At 37.4% G+C, this 13,054-nt stretch overlaps 1 protein-coding gene across 2 annotated transcripts in view; it reads right to left on the reverse strand.

Moving 5' to 3' along the window:
• Positions 1-13,054, reverse strand: part of LOC107687692 (oxysterol-binding protein 2-like) — a 52,354-nt gene that overhangs the window by 3,253 nt on the left and 36,047 nt on the right. For both annotated transcript variants that reach the window (XM_016485137.1, XM_016485136.1), the window contains 9 exons: positions 6,619-6,817; positions 6,341-6,464; positions 5,426-5,492; positions 4,688-4,840; positions 3,335-3,580; positions 2,677-2,797; positions 2,347-2,450; positions 1,531-1,626; positions 1,142-1,326 (listed from right to left, as the gene is read on the reverse strand). In XM_016485137.1, the coding sequence (XP_016340623.1) occupies positions 1,142-1,326; positions 1,531-1,626; positions 2,347-2,450; positions 2,677-2,797; positions 3,335-3,580; positions 4,688-4,840; positions 5,426-5,492; positions 6,341-6,464; positions 6,619-6,817 (1,295 nt within the window). The remainder of the gene's footprint in view (positions 1-1,141; positions 1,327-1,530; positions 1,627-2,346; positions 2,451-2,676; positions 2,798-3,334; positions 3,581-4,687; positions 4,841-5,425; positions 5,493-6,340; positions 6,465-6,618; positions 6,818-13,054) is intronic.

Here is a 13,054-nt window from a genome sequence, read left to right on the forward strand (position 1 = left end):
CCCATCAAGCTCTCGCTGGATCCGCTCCTCTGCTATCAACGAGAGGAACGTCTGTATTTCCTCAACAGACAACGAAACAGCCACTTTTTGGTTGTTAAAAAAGGTGCGCTCGTTCAAAACAGTTGCGTTCAATCCTTCGCTGGCTGTGCTGATTTAAATCTACCGGTTCTGTTGTGTTTGTGTCACAAGTTTAGTGACGATTCTCTCCGGCCAATCAGTGATCAGCAGAGTTTACGCGTCACGTTTTGGTAACGGTACAGTTTACTTGGAACCTCAACCGAGGTGGTACTAAAAAAAGTACCAGGTACTGTACCCAGTGGAAAACCCCCCAAAAGTGAACCGTACCAAGCCGTACCGTGCTGTACCATGCAGTGGAAAAGCGCCATTAGGTAGGTAATGCCATAGTACATCTTTAGTTCAGCATTTAGTTTGGTAGGTAAGTAGGTAGTCAACGAGGTAGTTGGCTCTGCAGGCAGGTAGTTTGGTCTGTCGGTAGTGAGTCTGGTAGGTTGTTTAGTCTGTAAGTTGTTTGGCAGGTAAGTATCTACTAGTGCTGTCAAATGATTAATCGCATCCAAAATAAAAGTTTTTGTTTACATAATATATGTATGTGTGCTGTGTATATTTATTAAGTACATATAAATACAAACACATGCATGTATATATTTCAGAAAAATAGGTTGTTTATTTATTAAATATATTTATTTATAATATAAATTATATGAATATAAATATAGACATGTAAATATTTTCAATATATATATACTGTATGTGTGTGTATATGTATACATAATAAATATACACAGAACACACACGTATATAATGCAAACAAAAACTTTTATTTTGTATGCTATTATTCGCGATTAATCGTTTGACAGCACTAGTATCTACCAGTGTACTGTAACTACCACTTACCTGCAAAATGCAGTACCTACCTACTGAACAAACTAGCTTTGTTTAGGTAGGTATTTAGTTTGGTTTGTAGGTAGGCAGGTAGGTCTGTCTATAGGGAGTAAGTCTGGTAGGAAGATTCAGTCATTTTGGTAATTTGTTTGGTTGATAGGTAGGGTCAGTAGTTAGTTCACTTAGTATATGGAGGTAGGCCAGTACTTTATTGATTGACATTAATGCTGTGTCTTACGGTAGAGGGTATTTCTTCCACAGCAGTTTGGGTGTGAGCGTCTGATAGACAGTCTTCTGTTTGCCCTCAGAGCTGCTGCTTCCTCTGCTACTCTGCACGATCTTGGCGCTCTCCATCTTGTCATCCCATGTACCTGACAGGATGTAGTGGGCCTGGCCATCACTGTCCTTCACCACCCCTGTGACCTTAAAGTGGAAGAACAAGGAGAACAAGGATAACAAGCTCTGGGGTTGAACTATAGAAGCATGAAGAGACAGAGAGAGGGCAGAGCAGGATAGAAAGATGGTTTAGCCATGACAAACATCATTAAGGGCTCTTATCTGCTGTCAGTATAACTCACAGATGAATCACAGCGGGAGGGACAGGGACGATTTAAGTCCAAAACATACCTTTCGTGGGACTTCCCTTGAAAAGTAACTGTACGGAGAGAACTTGAGCTGACAGGTCTCTTTGGTCCTGTGGTTGACTATGTCAATATCTCCTGACTGCAACAAAGAAAATAGAAGATGAAAAGAGAGAAATACCAACAATTAAATCAGTGGTTCTCAAAACCTGGGGGTCATGGAGGTATGATGTGTTTTTCTTTAATAAAGTCGTATTTGATATTGAACAGAAAACATGTCTTAAAGCCAAAAAAAAGTCTGAATTTTTTTGTTAAAACTTCAAGGAATAGGTCATTTTGTCATCATTTACTCACCCTCATGTCGTTCCAAACCTGTATTCTTTCGTATGTTGAACACAAAAGGTGATATTTTGAAGAAGCAAACAGTTATTGGTCCCCACTGACTTCCATAGTAGGGAAAGAAATACTATGGAAGTCAATGGGGACCATCAACTCTTTGATTACCAGCATTCTTCAAAATATCTTCTATGTTAAAAATATGAAAGAATACAGGTTTGGAACGACATGAGTGTGAGTAAAGGATGACAAAATGTGACTTTTGGGTGAACTATCCCATTTACAATACTGTTGGCTGCATTGTTTAATTGCCAACCTGTTTTTTTTCTCTCTCTCATTTTTAGTCTTTGTTATTCAGAAGAGGACATCAAAATTGAGTAAAACTAGGTCCTACAAAGAATATATTCTACAAGCATGGACCTACAAGAAATATATTCCCCTTGACATTTCTAAGCTTTGAATATTTGATAAACTACTGCAAAAAATTCTGGTAATCATAGAAATTGAATAATGTCAGAAGTTCAACCTGATCAATCCACAGTTTGCCCACAATGATGTTGTGCACGGTGGAGGTGACTTTACGCCACACATAGTGGTTTCCACTCGCATGAAACTGTAGGTGGATCGCACCTGGTTAGACAGACAGAAAATCAATGTTCATCTTTATCACAATATGACATACAAATCATGTGAAGTCAAGAGAGAAATACAGAATTAAATCCTCTGTGTGACAAATTAAATCAGCATAAACAATGTTTATAGATTTTGTTACTTACAACCTAGTACATATGTGTACATTTGTTTATATGAAGAATAGTGAATTAGTGAGACGGTCAAGAGAGGAGAGGAGACTCACCCAGAGGCATGATGGAGAGGTATTTGCCACGGAACTTGCTAGCGATGGTGATTTCCTGCCACAGGGTCCAGCCTCGCTGTGACATCACATGATGAGCGGCTGCTGGCGGATGATGACTGACCTGAAAGATACAGGCAAATATCAGTCGAGTGCTAAATATAAAATTCACCACTAGGGGGTGCTGTGTCATTATTCATTCAAATCAGTTCAGACATTCTATGCGTAATTCTGGTATTCTCACAGTCACCTTCAACCATCATTACCCCTCTGATCACTGAACCTTGCGTGAGGAGCATTTCCAGTAATGGCTGAAGGTGACTGAAAATAAGTGTTGTGACGCCGTGTTATAATAAATTGCTTAATTTCTAATTTCCTCCCTTGTTGCTAAATTTATATGCTGCTTTCGATGTAAATTGAATTCAGCAGCAAAACTGTTTCTTCATCACCAATCAGCATATTAGAATGATTTCTGAAGGATCATGTGACACCGAAGACTGGAGTAATGGATGCTGAAAATTCAGCTTTACCATCACAGGGAAGAAAAACATATATTGGAGTGCCCTGTTCTACCTGAACAACCGCTACTGAGGTGAATATAAATGCTAACAGATAGCTTTCCTCATATGTTACCGTAGACCTTTGGACTCTTAACACTGACCTGTTCACAGATGGAACGATAGCCGAATTCTTCCAGGCGGTCCAGTTCATAGGTCTCTCCCAGGAGAGGGTTGAAGGGCTTGGCCGTCCGGTGCACTGTGGTGGAGTATGAGGAGACGGAGAAGGCTGCGACCAGACACATCTGCTCCAGAGAGTTCTCACAGCGCGCCGCCTTATCCAGCAGCTCGTGGTACTCCAAATCCTCGGTCAAGCGCTGCAGCATGGACAGGGGCTCGTTGAAGTTCACCTGGACACAAGGAGAGAAGAAGACACCTGTGTCCCAATTCACATTCTTACTACATATTGTTGAGTATGTGGAGATACTGCAATTGTCTTGTGACCACAGATCCATTCTCCAAGTTTGTTTTGGAATTAAAAAGGTTAGCATCCAGCTAAATTTGTTACTTTAAAATACATTGTGGCAGCTTTAGCTTTGTATTCTTTGCCTTTTTTTCAAACTTAAGTTAAAAGAGAACTGTCAACTTCTCTTCCATAGAGCAAGGGGTTGTGAACAATATTAGCTTAAAAAATACATACACTCGAGTTCGAAAGTTTGGGGGCGATAAGATTTTTATAATGTTTTTAAAAGAAGTCTATTATGCTCACCATTTATATGATCAGTAAAACTGTAATATTGTGAAATATTACTGCAATTTAAAATAACTGTCTATTTTCATATATTTTAAAAAGTGATTTATTTCTGTGATGGCAAAGCTTCAGCAGATTTTCAGCAGCCATTACTCCAGTTTCAGTGTCACATGATCCTTCATTCTAATATGCTGATTTGGTGTTCAAGATACATTTATTATCAATGTTGATAACAGTGGTGCTGCTTAATATTTTTGTGAGAATGGTGATATATTCTGTAGCGTCTGGACCAATCAGACACACCATTTTTCATTAGATTTAACAAATCAGTTATTCATTAGATTAACAATTAGTCACAGACCCCTCACCCAATAAACATACTGGGTGCCAGGATGTCTGCGAACGACAATAGGCCTCTGATTCCATGGCAACCAATGCTGATATCACTGGTTTTATTGCCCAAAGGAATGTGGGTAGAGATTATTCATATTTCCCCTTTGAGCTGATTCGCTACAATTAATTCAAATCTGTTAAAATAGAAATCTTTTACGAATTTATAAATGTCTTTACTGTAATTTTTTAATGCATGAATAAAAATATTAATTTCTTTTTTTAATAACCCACTGACCCCACACTTTTGAACAGTAGTGTACATGCAAATGATATATAATCTGGGCACATTTTGCTTACTGTTCTCAAAGAACAGCAACGCACTGATTCTATTCTTTCATTTAGGACCATTTCCCCAATATGTGATATCACTTACAGGCATTGGGATCTTAGAGAGTTCTTTGCCAATGCAATTCTTCATGATGCTCCACAGATTGAGCGAATAGTTGGGCTTCTCTGGGATCTGGGTCCGCCTCTTCCTGTGAGGCTGCAGCTCTTTCCCTGAAAAATCATTACTGCTCACAGAACACTAAAAAAGACACAGACAAGAGTGTTTGCATTAAAAAAACATCAGAAATTTATGAAATGTATTTGTGCTGAAAGACATTATTTAAAGGGCCTGAGTGCCCTTGAGGAACGTAATGCATAAACATTGACAGCTGACTGATGCTCCATCTGTCTCAGAAAGTGAGTCACCGAGAGAAAGATGAAACGAGGAGAGCAGATATCAGTTAATTAAGATTTGGTTAATTGAGATGAACAACAGCTGTGAGAGTCAATGATGAACACAGACCGCCTGAGGAAACATTCACAGTCACGCTGAGTCTACTGGATCTTTATGCCACAAGAAATACAGTGGGGTCCAAAAGTCTGAGGCCACTAATGAAAATGCTTCCACTTCACATTAGTACAATAATCAAAAAAAAACTTTTCATTACAAATATGAAGCGAATTTCAGGCTCTTGTAACAAATGATTTTTAGTATTTAAGAATGCCTTAGCATTTTGTTTGTCCCCCTTTTAAATTAGATTTTAAATCTGAGATTTGCAATGTTGTTTTTTGGATCCTAGTGTATATAACCTTTGTTTCAGCTCTTGTTTCATGTCACACTCACATTGTCTTCCTGGTTCCAGTCACTGGGCTGTCCTCCACTAGCACCACTGAGATTACTCTGAGAACGTCTGCACACACAAGAAAGAGAGAGAGACAGTAAGATGAGATGCAGGCAAATAAGCAGAATAAAGGTGTGACATTGTGTTTTACTGATGGAATAAAGGGTTTCAGGAGTCAACCAGAGAACAAGAGCCTCTTACTAGGACCAGATTAAAAAAAAAAAAAAATTATAAATCACAAGTGTTATCCTCCACTTATTCACAACCGTAATGAATGAATAGTGAATGCGTGAATATATCCACACAATACATTTGAATGAAAAGCATCGTTTTTTTTAGGGCTATTCAATATAAATACTTGTGTAATAATTGATAAAATAATTATTTCAGAATTATAAAATATTTTATAAATTAGATAATAAATATTTTATAAATAATATTATTTTATAAAATAGTTATTTCAGACATAGTTATTCATAACCACTTATAGTATTAAAAGAATTGTTTTAGTGCAAAACATTTGGTCATTTTCACCTCATGCTCATAATTTTGATTGGAATACATCTCATTCGGTCAGGTGGTCACATATGGTTGAGTTCAAATATGTAAATGCAATTGAAGCATAAATTAGACCCAAAAAGTATGCATATTCATATGGTTGAAACTCCATGCAGCTCCCATACTACTCTCCATTGGAAATGAATGACTTTTGGTGTACTGTTTATCAGTAGGTAATAGAAATTGACTTAAGAAATGTGTTTTGAATTCATTATTAATAAAATGTCTGCATTTAATCTTTGAACGACTATTTTTCGAACTCTCCTCAAAAAAGGACAATTCTGTCATAATATATTTACCCTAATGTTGTTGAAAAATGTATGACTTTCATTTTTGGGTTAAGTGGGGATGAAGGTAACCTGTGGTGAGAGGGGTCCGTGGCAGTCACTGTTATAAAAGCAGGTGAGTCTTCCATGGCATCAAAATACTCTGTATCCTCATCTTCATCACTCGCTTCCTCTTTCCTGGGCCTTTCACTCACTCCTGTGTACGCACAAGTAGTCAAAAACAGGCACAACAGTACCATTACAGCAGTCATGCTGGTTTGCCATCATGCCATGTCTCATAACTGAGCTCATTCACTTCTATAATATTCATTTATGAATGATCATGCTGCGGTAGGAGTGGCGTGTCTCACCCGTGTCGGTGGTGGGCGTAGCGGGCGTGTTGACAGCGTGCGCGGGGGCCTCTCTCCAGGCTCGTTCCAGGCTGTTGTGCTGCTTGGCTAGTTGCTCAATGGTCTCCTCCAGGTGTGTGCGCTGCTCTCGCTCATGCTGAAGTACTCGCTGCCATCTGCGGCTGTGGCTCTCTGCCAGGTCCAAGAAATCTCGACACGCCTGCGCAGGAAGGTACAAAACCGGGACTAAACATAAACACAAACACAGAAGCTTCAGGAACAATATAAAAGTGCTATTTAGACCAGGGGGGCTTGATTCTGCTCCTGTTAGGTGATGGGTTTGATTCCCTGGGAGTGCATGAACTGAGATCATATACCTTGAATGCAATGTAAGTCGCATTGGATAAAAGTGCCAAATGCATAAAACCCTAACTAGACAAACTCATTTTTTTTGTGAACACAAACAAACTCCTGAAGATTATACTCGGATGTTTTACACTTCCAAATGAAATGAGTCTACATCTAACTTACCTAAGCAAGTTATAGCAATTTATTACAATATTATTCAAGCCGTTTTTCAGTGAAAAACAGGTCTATTTTATTTACTGATAATATATATCTCAGGGAGTAAATGGAAAGATCACTGAATTAAAAGCGACTTTTTTTCAGAGAAATATATTTTCAATCTGAACATGAACAACAAATGCAAACTGTAGCAAGTAGTAAAAATAACAGTGTAAATGATTTTCACAAACTGCACTCAAAATGAGAAAGAATATACTGAGTGCAACTGAACAAATAGTGCAAATGATCTTTGCAAACTATATAAGAATTATTTACATAGTATAACACCCAAACAGATCGAGTGAGCCCTTGGCTGTACCCCTCCTCACTGGACCTGGTATCTCCGTCAGAAATGATTCTACCGGGATATTGCCAAAATTCCAATGCTTTATCCTATATTTAGTGCTGTTTCATCCTTGTTTTTGGTTTGTGTTATGCCAAAGTTCTGCTGTGCATGGGTTATTTTCTGTTTGTTTTTATGTACACGAATACTTTCACTTTGCATTTGAAGAAAAAAAAGAGTGTAAAAAACTTTCCCTTTGCTTTTGTTCAAAGTTCCAAAGAAGCCCAAGTGCTTTTTATTGGTTGGGTAGATGACAGTTTGAACCAATCTGGGCACAGGCTGGGACTAAGCATCAACAATCTTTCCTGTTTGGATCAGAGGAACAAACCGCATGGGTTTCTTTAATGAATCAAACTTGATGATGCAACCACATTCACTACAGAGCTTCTGAATGTGAATCCTCTTCATGTGACTTTTTTCACGCATACAGATTGGATTAGTGGTTCAAAAGTAAGTAAACGATTAAGAACAATAGTTATTTTTAGCTGCAGGCGACTGTCTCGGTCTTTAAGGATTTTAAATATTTTAATAAAATAATTCCAACATAATTCACATTTTCAAAAAACAGCAGAAACAAATAATCCTTTAAAATCTTTTATTTTTTAACTAAACAATTTTAAATATAAAAAAAGTTATCTAAAACGAGATTTACAACAAGAAATTAAATACATATATATTTTAAAAATATTTTACAGTAATATACTGTACATGGAGGTTAACACCATATGTAAATACCATTTGTTTCATTTGAAAATATATTACCATAAGCTAGAAATATATTTAAAAATGTTATCAATTTCAGAGGTGTACAGCAAATGCTGCCTCCACATCCTCATCCTCTCTCTGTTTTCCCTCGCTATCTCCATCACGATAATCCTGGCTCCCAATTCTCGAGGGATCTTATCTGTCCTTTTGCCGTAGGCACCACACATGAATTCACCTGTTTCCTCATAAAAATGGTCCCCACAGGAAGAGATCATGGAAATACCTTGCTCTCTCTGCCTTCCTCTTTCTCCACCTTTCTTCTAGATTTCTCTCCTGACTTTTGTTTATTGTTCTTATCAAAATGTCTGTGAAATGCTTCACAACATCTAAGAAATTATATTTGGCATGTCTATGACAAAAATGTTGAAAAGATCTGATGAAATCGATCATGGGTCGTAGCTCTAGTGGTTCAACTCAAAGCAGAAGTGAAAGAGTCAATTTGATGGCCAGTGCACGTTTAGAAACACGCAAACATACACACTGTCTATGAGCTGAGTCATGCTTTTTTTTTTGTTGAGTCTCGGATTAGCAGCATTGAGTAATATAAGCATCTAAGAGAGGTCACTCTTGGTCAACAACACGGTCACATGCTTGTACCCACAGGAAAATGTTATTGCTCAGAGGTTGCTCTTTCAAACCTCATTAGACTTTTTTGAGTTCACAGTCATGGTTCGGATGATCAATTTTTTTCAGCAGAACTATACGTCTCCATTTGCTCTCTATTTAATTTATTTAATTTAAGAGATTTTAAAGAGCTTTTTTTCCTTTCTATAGTCAAGTAACATTTATTTATATAGAGCTTGATACAATATAGAACGCTTTGAACCAGCTTTTCAGTAATAAACAGGAGAAACAGCCTCAATGCTGCAAAATTATTCAATTAGGTAAGAATAAATTCAGTTCAATTGCAGAAGACAATACAGTGTCATTACTCATCCCAATTCTATTATTCGGTGTTCTCATTCCATAGCACTGAAACCTGAAAACCTAGCAATTTCTTCACTACATATAGTGCAATGTATGACAAATAGCATGTTTCTTGCTCATTATTAAGAATAATAACCCACACCACACATAGGTTTCACTAAAAATAACCGCTGTAACTAACTCAGTTTCTGTGAGAGCATCTCTCTCATCAGAGCTCATCAATCACATTAATAACTGAAACTACAGTACGCAGCGTGCAGTCACAACCAATCATGTCTTTTACGGTGTCACTGCCTCTGGGTATCTGCACTCTCTTCTTCTCTCTTGATCAATGTTTCTTTGTCCATCTCCCTAGTCTCATATGGAGGCACAATGACACGACTCATCTGACTGACCCCAGTCTGCTGGATTTATCAGGAACCACACTGAGCTCAATTTCTAACAAAATGGGCACAGAATCAGTGTCCAAAATTCACCTTTTACCACAACTGCCAATGGCAGATAAATTGAAAAAAAGTTACAAGATCCTGTAGTAATGCCAAAGTCATGGGTTCAAGTCCAAGGTAATGAAAAAACATATAGCTTGAATGCAGTTGCTTTGGACAAAACGTCTGCCAAATCTATTTTTAAAAATGTAATAAATAAAATAATACATACTAAAAAATGTATATTTAAAAGAGAAAAAGTATACAATTATATATGCATATATCGCATTACATAGCTGTTTTTGTTGCATATTAATGATAGGTCATTGCAGGTCACTGTACGTACAGGACATGAAAATGAAACATGAAAATTCTTATATTTTCATTTGGAGGCATTAATGCATGGATTAATGGGGAAAAACAATTTAGGCCTCATATAAAAATTTCTGCTAATAAAATTGAGGCAAAACTTTTATTTGTATATCGTTGTCTATATTTTTATTATAACATCTATACATTTTTTTATAATAACCTCCATATATTCTAATCACTCAAATAATTTACATCAGCAAGCATCAGAAAATCATTTTACTTTTTGACTTAAAGTAGGTATTATGTTAGTCCCTAATAAAGTTTCAAGCCAACTCGCTAGATTTATTTACTCACCAAGTCCATATTTACTTACATTTGGCGCTTTGCAGGTGCTAATTTTGGACCTTGTACAGAACATAGTTCAAAAGCAATAGTATAGGTCTCTCCACTCTGTGCATCCCACTTACACTTCTGTGCCCTTAAAGTCCACAAACAGAGCAACAAACCAGCCCTTACCTGATTCCTGTCAGCACTACGTGTCCAGAGCTCTGCTGTGAGAGAGGATCCTCTGTGCTACGCTTAGCATGTGACTGTGGCTTCCTCACACGTTCATGAAACTACAGCTCCTCACCTTTAACATATGCAAACTTCCACTTTTTTTTTGCTGAGTGAGACCCTGGGCCCCAGACTGCTCGTGACTTAAGGAAGAGCTTAGAGGAAAGAGACGCATGCGTGTTATACATCCACATATCCGAGAAATGCCATTTAAAATAGTTGAGGGGGAGGGAGAGCCATGTGATTCAGTGTGTAAAACTGAAAGTTGGTTCACTGAATTTAGTGAAATTCCGTGAGATTCCCAATAATATTTCATCATGTCCAGAATCTAGATAGAGTTTCACTTTGGTTTTGTTAAACTATTTTTATACATAAACACAGCAGCTCAAAAACTATTTGTACACTTAAAGTCCGTGTAAAGTCAATATTAAATGTGTTTATCACACCACAGAAAAATGTGTTATTAATAATCACCCAGCCAAATTTGAATGCTAAAAAAAACGCCAAGTGAATAAAATAAGCTATCAAAATCTTGAAAAAATAAGCAGTATTCTCTGCACTCAGAGAAACCACGCCCACTTGCAGAAAAGCTGTCGTCTCTCTCTCTCAACTGTCTTCCTCTGCAGCTTATTTAAATGAGGAGACCGAGCTGTTTTGTAAATTATTGCAACCAGGTATTATGCATTTACGTGACGAAGGCATAGCTAGCTAGCAACCTCTAGGCTGTAGCAACGAACGGCAGTAACTCGCGATTGAGTGGGCAAACCACTGCGCTGTAGTTATTAGGTGTGTTCGACTTGAAGCAGGGCTGTGCAGAACGACCAGTGTATGACACGAGAGCGATTCGAAAGCATGAGGAGCCGTCTGCTCTCTATAGCTCTGTACTTTGAAGTCACACACCAATCGATCTGCGCAGTGCTGCTTCAAGTCGAACACACATCTTATAGTGTTAGGGGCTGAACACAGAATTGGTGAAATCCTGAACACAGAATTGGTGAAAAACTGTTTAACGGTTTAACTCCACAATTCAGTACTACATAGTTCAGAGTCTTTGTAATGTGTTTCTGCAATACATTTCTAAAATTTATAATGCGTTTAGAAACAATTCTCAGAATTCTCTTTACACTGACTTTAAGTAACAAAAGTGTCTGAATGTCATTACATTAGATAAAATATTAAACCAAGTGGGAAATAAAACAGGTATTTTAAAATGCAATAATATTTCACAAAATGATTGTCTTTACTGTATTTCTGATCAAAAAAATGCAGCTTTGGTGAGCATAAGAGAGCTTTCAAAACATTAAAAAAATATGTACATACCCTAAACGTTTGAACAGTAGTGTATGACATCACAGACATGATTCAAAGCCTCAGAGAGTCAGTCAGGTGGCAACAAGAGAAATGTCCATCTCTTCTCTCTCCTTGTTTCAAATATAGAAGCATATTATTAAACATAACATCTGTTTGTCCATCAGACAACACACAAAGATCAGAATGGTTTTCCTCTTCCTCTCATTAGAACTGCTGCGGCTCAGCCTGTCCGAGTGCTTTAATGAGTTAGACCTCACAGTCTAACTAGGCTGTTTTATTGAGTTTTCCCAATACTTTGGGCAATATAGTGTATGTTAGGCCCCCTACCGCACCAAACATACACTATATTGCCCAAAGTATTGGGAAAACTCAATAAAACAAAAAAAAACATCACCAAACACCAATGACTTTTGACCACATTTACCAACTGTGGCAACAAAGATGGAAATACAATTTGTATGAATTATGTTTCCATCTTTGATGCCACAGTTTTGGAAGTGCCTTTATGCAGACCAGTTAAGTTCTTCCACACTGACTGAATCAATTTGTTTTTTTGTTTTTTTTTACCTTGCCTTATACACAGAGGCATTGTTGTGTTAGAAAATGGTCCTGTTCACTATTGGTATAAAATTAGAAGCACACAATTCCCTAGAATATCATTATACAGTGGTGTGTAGCATTATCCTGATTTCTTATTTTTTTTTGCATGTTTGTCACACTTTAATGTTTCAGATCATCAAACAAACTTAAATATTAGTCAAAGATAACACAAGTGAACACAACATGCAGTTTTTAAATGAAGGTTTTTATTATTAAGGCACAATTATCTACAGTGTATGAAGCTAAAGGTTTTTGGGTTAAGGTTCATAATGTAGAAAATTTTTAACATTGTATGCTATATGTGCATAGGTAGCTAGCAAACAAGCAATACAGCTGTTAAGCTAATAGTCACATTTAGCTGAGTAAGATCATGATTGAGAAATGTTGGATAACATGCAAAAAACTAAGAAATCAGGAAGGGGGCCAACACTTTTTCACACCACTGTATATGAATCGCGATTCTGTCTTCTAACGATTCTAATGGATTCACAAGTTTCAAAATCAGTGTTCTAAAGCAGCAGTTCTTAATACTGTTCCTAGCATCCCTCTGCTCTGCACACGCTCTGCATCTCTCTCTCTCGCGCTCTCATTCAGCTCAGCTCCAGCAATGAACTGTTACAATTATACACTTATTTTCACATAGCTATGAGAAGCA

Source organism: Sinocyclocheilus anshuiensis, unplaced genomic scaffold (assembly GCF_001515605.1).
Source record: "Sinocyclocheilus anshuiensis isolate Anshui unplaced genomic scaffold, SAMN03320099.WGS_v1.1 scaffold281, whole genome shotgun sequence".
NCBI classification, from domain to species: Eukaryota; Metazoa; Chordata; class Actinopteri; order Cypriniformes; family Cyprinidae; genus Sinocyclocheilus; species Sinocyclocheilus anshuiensis.